This window comes from Lampetra planeri, chromosome 33 (genome assembly GCF_965212315.1).
Source record: "Lampetra planeri chromosome 33, kcLamPlan1.2.h2, whole genome shotgun sequence".
Lineage (NCBI taxonomy): Eukaryota > Metazoa > Chordata > Hyperoartia > Petromyzontiformes > Petromyzontidae > Lampetra > Lampetra planeri.
Window position 1 is genome coordinate 5723518 of NC_136139.1, and position 15963 is coordinate 5739480.

General features: G+C 44.4%; 1 protein-coding gene across 1 annotated transcript; it reads right to left on the reverse strand.

Annotated features, from left to right (window-relative positions):
• Positions 1-768: 768 nt before the first annotated feature.
• On the reverse strand, positions 769-12067 carry LOC144729666 (regulator of microtubule dynamics protein 2-like). Its single transcript, XM_078610085.1, has 10 exons — positions 10997-12067; positions 8820-9099; positions 8090-8192; positions 7534-7594; positions 6613-6688; positions 5472-5549; positions 4839-4937; positions 3851-3904; positions 3542-3622; positions 769-3018 (listed from the first exon to the last, which is right to left on the reverse strand). The coding sequence occupies exons 1-10, from the start codon at positions 11677-11679 to the stop codon at positions 2965-2967; spliced, it is 1569 nt and encodes a 522-aa protein (XP_078466211.1). The 5' UTR covers positions 11680-12067; the 3' UTR covers positions 769-2964.
• Positions 12068-15963: the final 3896 nt, after the last annotated feature.

Below are 15963 nucleotides of genomic sequence, written 5' to 3' on the forward strand. Positions count from 1 at the left end.
GCTCGGTCAATGGCCAGGGTCAACGGCGGCGTGGTGTATTCCGCAAATATGCCCAACTGTGAGGGCGGGCACAAGCCGGCGTGAGTAGGTTAAACGTTGAGTTTTAGAAGGGCACCACGGGGTGACCCAGCCCCTCCCCACCCAGCCCCACCCCTCCCAGCCCCACCCAGCCCCTCCCAGCCTCTCCCCACCTCTCTCATTCTCCCCACCCAGCCCGACGGACGGACACAATAATCCCCTGTGGGCTGGTGTAACCAGGAGGTTCCTACCAGTATAACAGGAAAGGTAGCTAACATCTCACCACCGCAGCGCCTATAACGGCTATGGGAGGACTTCCTTTAGCAGTGCATCGACGATGGCTTATATCGGGCTGCACCATAGACACGAGCTTATTAAGGAGGTGCACAAGAAAGCCAATCATTCGACGTTCCATGCAGTGTTTTAGGCTATGCATACGTATTTTTTTTAGGATGGCAAATCAAACAAAAGGGAAATAAATCGCTCAACACAAGGCCTTTTGCCCACTTGAACAATTGTTTCTTGCTGTGGTTGTCTTGTGTTGTGCCCGAAACGTAGTGATTTATTTTCTACCTACGTGACTTTCCTGAAAGAAACAAAGAGTATGGATCCCTAGTCACGAAAACTTCAAATCTAGATTCAAAACAAGGCCGTTCACAAGATACTGTCAAATGCATTTTCCCAAAAAGCACGACACGCCAGAATACAGACAAGTTTCTTCTCACAATAATGATAAGATACAGACGAAAACATTATGCAATGGCTTTATTTAGCAATGTAAGAATTCTGGGTGGCTTTTTTAGTGTCAGCTCTTCACAAGGACTGCGATTGCTTTAAAATAGGAATCGGGTGACGAATGACTGCAGCCAACAAAATAATAAATCAGTTTAGTCCACCAGTTTAGTCCACCGTTTAGCTGCCATATTCACTCACGATTCAGAATTAAGGTATTTTATGCTTTGCACGTAACCAGTGTCATCTCATAAGGCATTATATTTATAAAATATGTACATGTACAGCCCTTGTCAATCCACTGTTGGATAAGGACCTCCGGCACGGCGTGTGGATTGAGTCGGTGAATTAACAAGAACTGACCACGGTTATCAGTGAAGGTGGAGACCATTGCCCTCACCAATCCAAACACGATCCAATCTCAACCCAGCTTAGCTTTTTAGATCTGGCGCATTACAGGTCAGTGAAACATAATGCAAATACTTAACTGTAATCAAAAATGGGTATCATGTATAACAAGGCAGGTCTGCATACGTACTATTTGTATCACTTATTCAAGCATAAAATCCTTTGCGCAATGTTCCATCACACAGGCATGCGGCTTTTGTAGGGCTCATTGCATCAAACCAGAAACAAAACACACAACTAAACCTGCACGTGTGTAACGAACGGCAGCACACACAAGAGACATAAACTCACAAGCACTCTCCTAGCATAAACTGAAATCAAATATTTTACGATGCGACAGATTAAAATAAAAGCTAAAGTATTTTGTGAAGGGGTCTCACAAATTACCGAGGCAGCAATAATTTACCGAAAAAGCCGTAAAATACTCAACGTTAACATGGTCAACCCTGCACCAAAAGTAGCCTGATACAAATTGCCAATTGTCATGCCAATTCCACGTCACCTTAAACTGAAATGTCACAACAAAAATCCACACTGAAAATACAGGTGTAGCAAACCAAACAAATATTAGGATATGTTAAGTAATATAGCAACCCATGTATGAAATAATCTATCCGATAAGAGTGGGCTACGGCGCTTTTGAGACTGGTAGTGTTGGTGATGGATTGTGAAATGTAATAGAATACAAATCATGCATTCGCTTGGACTGCGACACTTTCCAACGTTGGTTTGCCTTCGTAAGTATGTAACTAGTACAAGGGAAAACTGACAGGTAGCCGTTTGTATATTTACAACAGCAATTAATTAGCATATTTGTAATAGTATATTTTTGCTCTGGTTTTAGGCATCCCGAGTTTTTCAACCCTTTGATCATTTTGACTAGTTTTCAACAGGGTAGGTACAACACAGTAGCACAACTTTATACTAAAGTTTCTTTCATACGAGACCATGTTTGGCAGTGTCCAGGACCTACCATTACGAATGGACTGAGCAAGGAGAAACACATTCAACCCTCGTTGGAAAGCGTGACAAATGCATGCGTTACCCTTTGGCCAATTACACTGCTATTTGACCAGTTTAAGCAAAAGCTTGGGGATTCTCAATGTTTTACTTGAGAATGTCTGCACAAACCCTACCCCCACCCGCCATACCTTTTCCTTTAAATCTGGAATGTGAATATTCACCAGCACTCTGCGCAAATTAGGAATAAACTGTGGAATGGTTAAATATGTTCACTCGCCACCATTACGCACTCTTTGTTACGTTTGGCCCATTGCAAACAACAGTGTCCACGCCGACTATTGTATATAAATACAAACTTCGTTAAAAGACTACACAAGTTATTGCACGGGCAATCCGCCTTCACAGTACAGTGCATCGCCCACACCTTTCACACCAATTCCTGGTGAAATATGAAGGCTGAGTAAAATCCAATGTGTCACATAAGAGGTTGAAGTGTTTTTTTTTTGTCTGGACATTTATCAGACTGATACCACCATGAACAAACGCCAATAGTTACTGCTCTAAAGGTTTTATCTCGGCACCTTAAAACACAATCGCATGAAAACAACACACATCGGCTCAAAAACCACCTTTAAAACATAGGTGTGATTAAAATCCTTACAAAGATCTACGTTCTTAAAATATATAAAATTCGTATACGGGCAACTATTGCAGCTAAGAATATGCATACATAATTGTGCTAAAGTGGACAGACTTGAAGATTCGCTTTGAAATAGATCCGCCGTACACTGTCTGTCCTGCTGTGGTTCCAGCATTGTGGCTCCAGTCCATATTTTCTGACATTCAAACACGAAAGTTTTTCATCATCTCCTCCAAATCACGAGTTGCCTCTTCGTCCTGTCGAATTCATGGGCAACGGGGGTTTTGGGCCGCAGAGCAAGCACAATCAGACAAGAAAGACCGAGTTAAACGTGAACATTTCTCATTTCAAAACGAATTATTAAAACAAATTCACCACGACACATTTACCACCACCACACTAAGTCAGGACACTGCTATTGCTGCTTCTTTACTTGTACCAATGGAATTTTGAATTCCCTCGCATAATTAATTTATTTTCCCGTGTTCTTAAAACCTTGCCAAATTTAAGAAATGTATTCACGCTCATCTACTGTGATATTATTATTATTTTAGTTTTATTACTTTTTCTATCTACGTGGCTTTACCGAAAGAACCAAAGAACATCTACTGTGCCTTCAGTAGCGCTGTGTGTTTCTGGCTACTTGGCAATCTGGGCCCTTAGGGGCATGTGCTCAACAAATTGAGATAGATTAAACCCATTCACAAGCGGCAAGACAACATTCACAACAGGCAGGTGATTGGAAGTGGTGCGAGACGCAGAACACGACGGATGGCTGACCTCAGCGGTGACGCTATCCATGAGAGAGGCAGAGTTAAGCCACTTCAAAGTATTGCCGCTGTCTCCCAGTTGATCGTAGCACTGCAACACACACGGTCACCACAGCAGTGTGGAATATCCAGCACTTGGCTCAGCAACACCCAATGAACATTAATATATAGCACGATAGTCATTGTTTGCAGGAACATGTTGTGGAAAAGGTAACTTCAATAAGTAAAATTTGTAGAACCACAATTTGAATGACCTATTCACCCAGCAATGACATAACCAAGTGTGAAGAGTCGTTCTCTGGAGCATCAAGGTGCTTACCTTAGCTATGAACACCTGATTGGCTTTGGAAAACTTTGGTTTCAATTCTTCTGTCTGAAAAACAAAGAAACCAACGTTGCATATCATCAAAAAATATTTATAATTAATCAATTTGAAACATCTGCCCATTAAACCTTTGCCAAGTAGCTACCCAGAAATGAAGGCAACGCAGTAAATATATAGGATGATACAATCGAAAACCAGAAAATTATGCATAGACATGGATTCAGTTACTTTCCAACGTGTTTATTAATTTAAGGCTGAGCCCACATAGGGTGCCAGGTGCACAGGGAGAAGTACGCATGTAGGCCTTGATGAAATCACAGGCATCGGATAGCGGCTCTGCTGGGGAGGGCGCACGCACACACCTCGGCCGCCAAAGGCGAATACTTTTAGCACTGGTTTTAATGTATCTCAGTTTAAAGGCGGCCGTTTTATGAATTTGTCCAGTTCTGTATGGGAAGTCCCTAAAAGCAAAAACAACTTTATACTAAAGCTTGGTTCACAATGGTTAATCTTTAGGAGCGTAAACGTGCCTCCCGCTGTTTCAAACAAGACATATGCTGCAATGATAGCGCTACTATGTAAACACTTTCAACCTTAGTTGGAAAGTGTGAAAATCACAAGGCTCTCATCTCACAATACCACGAAAGACAAAGATTCCCAATGCCGCATTTGAGCAGACTGTTGGGGCAAGTGTTGTTAGCGAGCACCTATGGGGGCCGGCTTGGCGTAAGAAGGGGTGGTTGTGGCCAGCACCACGCCCGGCCGCCTTTGTCCCTCCATTGGTGAGGCTTTCCACATCACACCAGGTATTAATTTAAGGCTGAGCCCACCTAGGGTAGACCCGGGACCAGTTCAGATATCCATCACTGATGTTGGCTGTGAGCGGCAATCGCACTCGGGCTTGGCAGCCCAGTGCGCTAACCACTTCACACTATCGCTCTCCATCGCAACTACCACCACCAGCAACCACTGCAGCAGTCACCTTTAGAAAGTTGTCGAGGGCATCCTGGATGGTCGCCATCGGGGTGACCGCAAACAGAGTGGCTGCCACCTTTCGTTCGATCCACGTGAGCTGAGACACCTGGATAGGTGGGATGATGGAGGAGAGAGGAGGGATCGAAGGTTCAGAAGGAAGAAAAGGAGGTAGGGAGATGCACAGTCATTTGTGCACATCGGTAGCGTATCCAATGCTAAATAAAACGAAGTGCTGCTCATAAAGTTTATTCTAGCGTTAAGCCTAATTGACACGTAGCTAATGCTTAACCTAGCACTGACCTTTACAATACCATCAACCTAACACCTGTAAAATTAAATTGGCTGGCTACACAACGAGAAATTCATGGCGACTGGCCAGGATAATTTGCAGTCTATTGGCAATCCACTGCTGAATGAAAGCCCCTCACCCCAGAGGAGTGTCGCTCATGGGAGTTGTTTGAACGTACTTCACCACTCTGCTCAGTGCAGGAGTGGGGGCCCCACGACTGGTTCAAATATCACTCGCCACTGACGTTTGCTGTGACCAGGAATCAAACTCAGATGATCTGGACTCATGGATCAATCAGTGAGGGCTACCCTTGCGGCGCAGTGCGAGGCGCGGAGTGGCGTAAGTCTTTACCCCGTAGCACCAGCGTCCCAGGAGGTAGTAGTTGAGCGGATCGCTGGGATCGAGCTCGATAGCGCGGTCGATGTGCTCCTGTAAGACGGCAACAAAACACAATCACATTACCACACAACACAAGGCATGGCTCTCGTATTCACCAACTCGGCCAGTGTCTCCCCGCTCAAACGAGCCACAGGGCGGCGCTCAACTCTCTTATCGGCAGCCCCGAGGCAGCGGGGGAGTAAATTCCATTCGTATGGCGATGGCCTGGTCAAACATTGAAAAAGTACAACACCACAATTACTATTTAACTTGTATTGATGTACACGTTTAGTCCTTTAGACAATCAACCGTTGTTCAGGGCAACCCCATGGTGTCTCTTTGTACATGCCAACAAAGAGGACTAAAACCTCTAATTTACACTTAACCAGCTTCATTATAAATATTCGGGAAAAGCCGTGCCTTCAACACTGAAGTTGAACAACCCCCATGGCAGCTTCATTATTATTATTAGCCACTGCGGGAGGAAGGCCTCCCCAAGCTAATTCTAGATTTGAAGCTTACGCGACTGCAAGGATTCATATTCTTAGGTTTTTTCGGTAAAGTCAGGTAGGTAAAAAATAAAAAATGTATTTAAATTAACAAAAGTAAAATAAAAATCACCACAAGCTTCCGTCTTCAAGTGGAACCGTCACAGCACGACTGCTGCATCAAGTAAGATGCAGAATACTTGATGAGGCAGTCGTGCTGTGACGGTTCCACCTGAAGACGGAAGCTTGTGTTGCCTCCGAAACGTCGTGATTTTTTTTTTAACTTTTATTAATTTAATTTTTTTACCTACGTGACTTTACCGAAAAAAACCTAAGAATATTCCTCCCCAAGCCATAGCCATCCCTCACGATCCTGCAATGTCACATTCCACCAAGTATCTGCACTCAAGCTGATTGTGTCACTTCCTATGATATAAAATTTAACGTAATAAAAGAAAACACGATAACAACATTGCGCTCAAATATCATACAATAATGCTGCATCAATGAACGATAAGTCGATTCCACTCACCTTTAGAGAAACAGGTGCTTGTTATTAAAGTGAGTACAATGGGCCTAAAGTAAGCAGATTAGAAATAAAAAAGGCTACCAAAGTCAGGATTTACCTTGAAAAGAAATCCATTCTTGATCCTGTTCTGTGTCGTTTCATAGTCGGCTAAAAATCCGCACATGACTGCATACCTGACACGAGAATACCGGGCAAAACATTAACTCAAAATTGCATTTGACAGCGTTTTTTAAAGATAAAAAGTAGTAATATTAAAATAAAAGTCACGTGATAACACAACCACTACTTATTAAAACATTTAAAGTGTTTTTTTTTTAAATACACTTGAAGATGGATTAATAATCTGTTGAATTTCATTTAATTGTTGTTTTTTCTGTACTTATATCAAAATGGCGGCCACCCTGACATCCTGTCTCCTAAAGGCAGGGAATGCCGAAACAGGCACGCCGCCCAATGTGACACCGCCGATGAAGCAGATGTCACCAAGCCCATGCGCTCACCTCCCGTCCAGCGGCACAAATGGGGCGAGGGGTTGAGACTTGTTTTTCACCAATTGTTTTCGTGTTATCAATTCGTCGCGTAATGGAACCGATAATCCATGACTTAAAAAGTGGAAATCTCAGCTCTGATTTAATAATAGTACCTTTCTTTTATATACTGCGCCTTTCATCGTAATATCACATGCTGAAATTGCAATGCTCCACACAAAACAAGGTGTGATAATAGACAATATAGCATTAGCGTAAAACATTGTTTGAGTGCTCCAAAAGCAATGATATAGAAAGTAAATCCTGGTCTCCAAAAATAAACTCCTGGTCTCAATGACCCCCACTACGGTTGTATAGGTCATCTATATAAAAAGCAGGTATTGAAACCTGCCGCGCACACACACTTGTCATTAGGTCACAAAGTTGCTTTGGATTTGTCACGTTCCATTGTATTGGACGACCTGCAAATGCTTTCCAAGCCAGTGTCAATCACATATGAAACGATATATAGGAAAACGAATGCCACTCACCACTGATGGCAGTTTGCACTCTGTTCGTTGACCTTGATACTTTCTACTGCCACTTCCTTCCCTGGTTCATTTCAAGGAAACAGACAGGAGTTAGTGCGATTTTTTTTTACAATAATCACAATGCTGCATGGACTGTGTGATGCTTTCCAACATGCATGTTGTCCTCGCAAGCATCTAAAACAGTAGCTTGCCGCCAACTTGACCGACCAGCGCTGACCAGCGTGGCGAGGCATGATCAGGTATCCCCCCCCAGGAACCAGAGAGCGTGGAGAGGCCTTCATCCAGAAGTGGATTTGCAGTGGGAATGTGCACGTGTCAAGGCTGTCTGGCACGAGTTTGAAGCGTCATTAATGATAAGCAAAAAAAAAGGATTTAAAATCAGGGTTAGATGGCTACTTCATCAATCTGTAGTGATGTTACTGTGAACGATGTATTAAAACGTGCGGGGAGTGCCATCACAATGACATCTCTAAAGTCTCATAATAACAATGCCTGATGTGCAGGGACCAAATGGTAGTGTCAAGGCAATGTGTTATGGCAAGTGTTGAAGGCTTACCGGCATTGGCGTAGATTTTCTTCTGTTCCGTGTCCGTGGTCATCTCGAACAAGTCGCTGTACCCACGTACGAGGCGCCATAGGAATTCTGCGCTGTTGCTGTACTGCAGAGACGGTAGAGGAACCGATAATTCAACATCGCTTCCATGTGGTGGGTGTGGCAACAGAGGATTGTGCTGATACATCCATTGTTATACAATACTTTAAAACGCTCACATCTATGGCTTACCACCTCGCAAACCCATATGGACCAGCATCGTTAGTCAAGGTCAAATAGCTCCCAAGAACTGCAGGGTGCAGGGAGATCCTCATCCAGCAGCAGATTGACAAGAGTTCTACGTGTACATGCACGACTGAAAAAGGCAAACACCTCTTCTCTACAATGTGTCACCTGGGCATTTAAACACGAGTTTCAAGCTTCAATAATGTGAAAGTAGACTTGTATTTATACGTATGTTGAACTTCTTTCGCACCATACATTGCCAACCGTGCTAATCGGAGGTGCGGACTTCACAGTTCATGTGTTTGGGTTAAATAAGAGATAGACTTGCGGATGCACCACCTGTGCTTCCCACTGTGCTACATTGCTGTGTTTTAGCCACATGTTCTGTTTGTTGATATCTCTCATCGTTGTAGAAACAACTGGCCCGATTCGCAATAAGTAACGGTGATATCACCACAATGACTGCACCAGGCTCCCTGGTAGGTGCACACACACAGACGGGACACACCGTGCCCCTCTGCTGATCCAGGACGCGGAACCCTTCCTCTCGGCTGCTGGCGTCGCCCGAGTGCAACCGGTCGGCCTCCACGAGCAGCCGCATCAACTCCTCATCTGCGGTGCTGTCCAGTGGCACAACGACAGCTTCAACCTCAGCGTCGTTCACTCCCTCTTCCACCTCCTGCTTCACCGCTTCGCCGCCCACCTCGGAGGCCTGAGTCACGCATCGCGCTGGGACAGAATTCTCGTTGTCTTCATCATCGTCCGAGTCGCCTCTTGCCGTGGCGTAGCTGTAACCAGGAAACGAGAAGGACGCGTTATGTAATTTGGTGCGTTCAGTTATTTCTGTCCAACTGTTCCACTGGCAAGGGCGACCTGTTTAAAATATTCTGAGCAGGTGCTGCAGGAGCAAGTGGAAGACCCATGGGGAATTCGGCAGCGATGCCATTAACTTACAAATATCATTGTGGAGCGGCCGTGCAGTGCATTCAAAGTCAAACGATCACCTCCACTGGTGGTCCCGATCCCGTAGTAGTGGACATTTTAACATGCCAATGCATGTGACGGAGTGGTGGAACGGTGGTTAGCTCAGTGTTATGAAACCCGATTAATATCAATGGTTAGTGATATCTTAACCAGTCCTGGGCATCCTCCACCAACCAAAGTGAAGTATGGTCAGACAACCCCCATGATTGACACAGCATAGGGAGTTATTTCGTCCAGCATTGATTCTATGTACGTATAACAAAAAAATATTATTTGCGTCGTCTCTGCTTAAATAGGCATTGGGCATCGCTTACATCCATTGCTGGCCCTCAGCCAGCCGTGGAAATTCCACATTCCTATGGTAGGGGCAGTTTTTCCATTGAGTGTTGGGATGCAATGACATTAATAACCTAGTTGCAAGGGGCACGTATTTTAGTAATGCCCGGTGCTTTCCATTGTGTGTTTGCAAGATCACATGCTTATTCAAACTACAGTATAATGCAGTTCCATCATAATGGGCGAAGATTACCGAGTTTCTATGGGAACCACGACATGAAGAGGCCAGTTTTTATCAAATATATACATTATCAATGCCTGCTAATTACAGTTATCCGACCAAAGCTCCAGTTCAAGAATACCCTGTATTGTCTGTGTAATGAATAGGATTCTTATTAAATTCGATGTGCCCTTGAGCAGTATCACTCTGCACATGAACGCAAAGCACAATTGCATCACTGTGTTGCAATGCCATGGCAATAACACACAATTAGGCCACTTTAAAAGGCCAAAAAATGAGGCCATTCTCTGGAATGCAATAGCAGTGAAAGGGTTAACGGTTTTAAAAATGTAGCTTATCTTATCAGTGCGCAACCTTTCCCCCCTCAAACCTTGAATCAAAGGTTATCCTGTGTTCTAGTCCAAGGATACAACAACAACAAATAAAACGTATTGAAATGTGTCTCCGTAACGTTGACTGCATGCACTGAAAAACTTTGCAAATTGAAAAATCTAAAATTCAAATATAAGTTTATGGTCCAGCAAATGGTACATGTGGGCAGACAATGAGCATGAAGTAATGTTGAAATGTTTACCGATTTTAAACGTTGTGGTTTAGAACTCGGTGTACGGATTCTTAGCCACGATATGAATTAACACGTACATTTCTGCCGAGTGTAGAGAAAAATGATTTTACGACCACGAGTGTGATCACCACCATCACAATATCACGAAATCTATCACCAAAACAAACGTTTACCGTAAACATGACACACATTCAAACAAAATTCACAAGTGCCAACAAAGCCATCACCGAATCAACCATGAAGTGCATACAAACTCGCACACAACCTCCATCACTACAACCACCACCATAGCCTTCACCAAGCTGTCAGTCATCACCGTCTCTACGTCCATCATTATCACCACCAACCACAACCAAAATAAAATTAATAGAAGTAATAATAGAAATTAAATAATAAATCGCATGTTATTTATATTATTACTTCTATTATTTTTTTAAAAAATGTACCTACGTGACTTTACCGAAAAACCTAAGAGTATGAATCCTTGCAGTCACGAAAGCTTCAAATCTAGAACACAACAATCCCAACCAACGCCACAAGCACCATCAACCACAACCACCTCCACCATCAACGCATCCTCCACCCAAACCCACCGCGCCACCACACCGCGTCCGCTCACCCGCCCTCGCTCTCGGCGCCGCCGTTGCTGGCGCCGAAGTAGATTGAGTCGGATCCGTCCGAGTCGGAGTTGCGTCTGCGAGGCAGTCCCCTGCGTCTGCGTCCGCCTCCCCAGGCACCCCCGGGAGGCGCAAGGCTCTCGGTTCTTCTCCTCACCTCCTCCACGGCCGCGGGGAATGCCTCGTGCACCAGGGCGCTCAGCTCCTCCCTCAGGCCCTCCATACCGTGCATCACGGCCACGATCTGCTCGGCCATCTGGGCCTGCCGCTGCAGCAGAGCCGCGACGGCTTCAGAGACCGGAGACATCGCGAAGAACCCGGTCGCGTCATCGCGGTCTCCGCCGCCCAAGACGCCCTGATCTCGGCGGCGGATCCAGGAGAGACCAAGGCCTAGGCCTACTGCACCGGTAACGGCTCCTGCGCCCGCGAGGAAAGCGAGCACCAGCGACGTCCGCCCGCCGCCGCCGCTGCTACCGCTAGCGGCGGCGACGCCGACTGTCTGCAGACTCGACATCATCGCGTCGTCCTCGCTTACTGCTGCAGCGGTGACTCCGGAGAGACGGCAGCCGTGGACCGAAGATCCCCGATTCAATTCAAGCCCTCGGACACGTGGTCTCCAATTCCCTAACGTTCTTCTGCACAGGCGCCCCAAGCGGCTCTCCCATTGGCGCACGGCTCGCCGCATCGACGCGCTTATTGGTTCGCGAGAAGCACGTGTTAGCCTGCACCAATCAGCGGCAGCAAAGCCAGTGCTTGGCGCTTGTCGAGTGTAGGGATTGTACTACAGGGGTGTGGCTTGACGGTGGAGGGGCGGGGGGACTGACCTTGGTGTACCCCCCCCTCACATCCACCACGTGGTGGCTCAATGGATCGTGCCAAGGAATGAATAATTATGAATGAATAATGATGAATGAATAATGATTCAAAAGTATATTGATAGTGTTTTTACAAAAGTCAGAATCTTGTCGGGTGGTATAGGGTCAATAATAGTTTTTTGAAAAAACTGCATCACGTGGCATACAACCCAAAATTAAATGTAAGATCAGTGATGATTGAATTGAAAATGATTTAATTATTTAATCTCACATGACATTAATTGCCGAATGGATTTTTATATTGTTAAATGAGCGGTACGGCTGAATTAATACTCTTGAATGAATACCGTATTGAATTAGTGAATACTGATTAATAAATAAATATATATCTTACAAATATGAAAAGTTTAATGAATAGATATGAATTAACATCTTGCGAATACGGAGTATTGAATTGGCCGGTGTTTTATTGTTGAATGAATTAAGTGGTGAACGAATATTGTTCAATGAATGATTCGTGATGAATGAGTCAACCGCGCTCAATAAATGAATATGTGCATTGTTTCATGCAGAAACCTTGAGATATGGTGACGGATGGGTAACGACCTTCATCAAAAAGTGGACTGATTATTGCAGATGATGAATGGATAAAATATGAATACTTGAAACATGTAAAGTGCTTAACGATGTGTAGAATGTTGTCAAATTAACGAATGCGAATTCCTGAACATTGTGTGAGTAGTGTTAAAGTAATAGCTTGTAATAATGGTCCGATAGGACGCTCAACGCAGAGATGAGATCAGCTTATATATGCAGAGATGAGATGGATGGTGGAATCCATTGCACCGTGAGGAATGGCGGCGGCGTGGTCAGAGGCCCTTTATCCAAGTCCTCCCTTTGCTCAACCTCTATGACCAAAACATCCGAGTGTTGCCGAGTCAATGATGAATCAAGCAAAAGGGACGGATAGGTTCTAAGAGGCTTGAGCACCCAACCGTCAGAAACACTCCCCTTGTCAATATTGCGACCTGTGGGGGTTAGCAAATACAACGATTATAAGACGGTCTTTGTTCGTGCGCAAGTTGTTTCGAACAATCGCGTAGCAGTGGCTGAAATGATGGCGGTGATTTTCGACTCTGGGGGTTGCTTGCAGGACTTAATTTCAGTTGAGTTAGCGGCCCGCAAATGTATTCCGCACACAACATCCAAGATATCTCTAGCTACGGCTGTGACCTCACTTGTCACGTACCCATACATCTCCCGGTCTACCAGCGATCCGGACAATATTGTATGAGAAACCGAAGCCGTGGTTACATGTGGATACTGTTGTTGTTGTGGGGAATTAAGCCATCATTGGTTGTCCTGTGGAGAGACTGCCCCCCGTCATGGCAATGTGGAATTGACACACCAGGGTAGCCAGTACAAACGAGCGTTCACACTGTGCCACACGTTGTACAGAAATAAAAACTAAAACTACCCGAAATTAATGGTATACGGTAGTTAATGGGAAACATTTAAATGAATACACATCCGTCTAGCCACATGCAAATACAATGCGTTCGGCCCATCGACCTATGGGTACTGCGAAAACATGTTTACCTGCAGATAATAAACAAGTGATTAGTTATTATTTGGGTCTTTCGGTAAAGTCACGGAGAAAGGTTGAAATAAAATAACAAAAAACTACGACGTTTCGATCACAACACAAGCGATCGGGAGGATGACGACCGCGTGTGTTGTGATCGAAACGTCGTAGTTTTCTGTTAATTTCTATCAAACTATCTACGTGATTTTACCGAAAGACCCAAAGAATATGAATTCCTGCAGTCACGAAAGCTTTAAGTCAAGATTTTAAGTGATTCGTTTTTACGTCCGAATCAAATATTACACACATCCAGATGTCTATCGAACCACAGCGCGATAGAAAACCCAATATCATATACCGCACAACCCTTTTTGCCAATTCACCGATGGACGAGGGCCTCCCCACGACTTTTCGGCCGCGGTCGATGATTGTGTAAACATTTTTACACCACGCGAGTCCAGGACCTGGCCATCGAATGCCACTGACCACTGATGTTAGACTCGAACTCAGGTTGCATGATCCGCTGGGTTCTTAGTCAACACTCCACACCACAATATTTAGAAGAACAACAACAACAAATAAAATACCTGGTCGAAAGCGCGCCCGTTGTCCACCTTAGTTGAGACGGGCGGATCGATGTTCTACCGAGAATGACGATTTCGACACAAACTAGGTCAGTGAACTGGTCGTTTAATCGGGCAGAGAGTGCTGCCCATTGTTGTTGAAAACAATCCCCACCCCCTCACCTCCACCACCCGCTTGGTTAAAAGCTGACACGTTGCGGGTGGATAGATCCACCAACATGGCTTCCCAATCCACGAGCTCATTTGGGGTCTCCATGGGTGGCGTTCCTTTAGCGCGGGTGGGGGGGGGCGGTTTCTGTGTAATGAATACACGTTGCACGTTTACAAATGTACATTTCCAGAGAGGCAGTCAGACTGCTTTAAAGCTGGAATTTCCAACAGAGTTTGGAGACATGCTTTGCCTCGCTCACGAATGCGTGGAGAAAATGCGGACCGGACAGGACTCGCGCTGAGCCATAGACATTTAAATTCACCTATAGCGCTCGTTCAACAAAATAAGAATCCACAAAGGATGCCGATTATTGTCTTAAACTAAAACATATATATATACCGTATGGTGGGCAACGTTTGAATCAATGGTTATTTTTCACAATTACGTGTAATGTTATTAGCAAATTTGATTATTTTTTGTTTGTTATTTGTGCTTATCCACTACTGCCAAGTCTTGTAACACAACGTTTATCTTAAACTGCTGCTGAACTGGGTTTCTCATAGGCCAGAGAGTCCTGTCCATTGTTTTTTCAGAGATCCTCGTCAGCCATGCTGGATGAAGACCTCGCCAAACCTCTGCCACCCTCTCACGATCTTGCGATGTAGTAATTATCCATCCCGCACATGCACATGAACTAATTTCATCTCTCCGACCCATCCCCCGCCCTACCGATTAAAGCTGATAATATAAAAGTTGTAAAAGGAAATGTATAATGAGTTACTACTCTGTTCTGTCTCCACATATACATAATAATAACAACATGTTTAAGTCAGTTAGCTTATTGCAATTCCAGAGCAATATTTTCAAAGTAGCAATTGTTGAATTAAGCAAGCAAACTGTGGGCCGTTTTCGACATCAACACATTTACACTACCCTTAGAGCAGTGGTTCTTAACCTGGGGTGCACGCACCCCCTGTGGGTGCTAGACATGCCATATTTTTTTTAGAAGGCAAATAATCGGAACACACATTAGGCACGGGCACGTAAGTACAACTACTTTGTTTCATCAAACATGTATTTATTAATATTATTTAAAAAAAATAACCATTAAGAACCAAAGGGGCGTAAGGCTGAAGTAAAGGTTAACAACAACATGTATTAAAGAATACACCGTATATATGTGTGTGTATAACATAGGCGACGCTTCGGGCAATGGTCTTTTAACTGACAATGACCGTTCATAGCAGATAGATCCTTCACGGAAAAGGTGTCATTGCCCGAAACGTCGCTTGTCATATCGTTTCATGTTTTTCCTCTTAAGGTAGCGTTCTTGATAAATGCTTTGAGTTGTTTTGTTGATTGTGCACCAATGCCGACGCAGGATCCCACAAACGAGAGGAATTTTGACAGGAAGGTGCTACGTGCCTGCAATGTTTGGTCAGTTCCTTTGTTTTATTCAACACTTTGCCCATTGCGGTTTGCTAAACAGCGGGGGTTGGCGGTGGACGTGGTAGGGGTTTGGTTCAGATCGTATCACTGATGTTAGCCACGAGTGGGAATCGAACCGTACAGGCGATGGTCGTAGGCTATCTTTTATAATAGCGAGCTCAAATCACCGAAGGCCAACTAATAGTATTGGATTGTTGTTCTTGGTTCTTTCGGTAAAGTCACGTGACTTTGCCGAAAGAACCAAGAATATGAATCCCTGCAGTCACGAAAGCTTTAAATCGAAAAAGTAGTGGATTGTGTTGATGTTCGTTGGCTATTTTTACTATTGAAACAATCACCTGACGTTTCGCAAAGTCTTGCTCTGTTGTTTTTTTATAACTCAATA

Bases quoted from the DNA above. Each gene is read 5' to 3' on its own strand.
- LOC144729666 (XM_078610085.1), bottom strand. From the start codon at position 11,679: ATGCGGCGAGCCGTGCGCCAATGGGAGAGCCGCTTGGGGCGCCTGTGC. The intron at 9,100-10,996 runs GTGAGCGGACGC...TCCTGGTTACAG, and splicing joins GGCGCCGAGAGCGAGGGCGG to CTACGCCACGGCAAGAGGCG. The intron at 6,689-7,533 runs GTGAGTGGCATT...TTCTCGTGTCAG, and splicing joins AGTGCAAACTGCCATCAGTG to GTATGCAGTCATGTGCGGAT.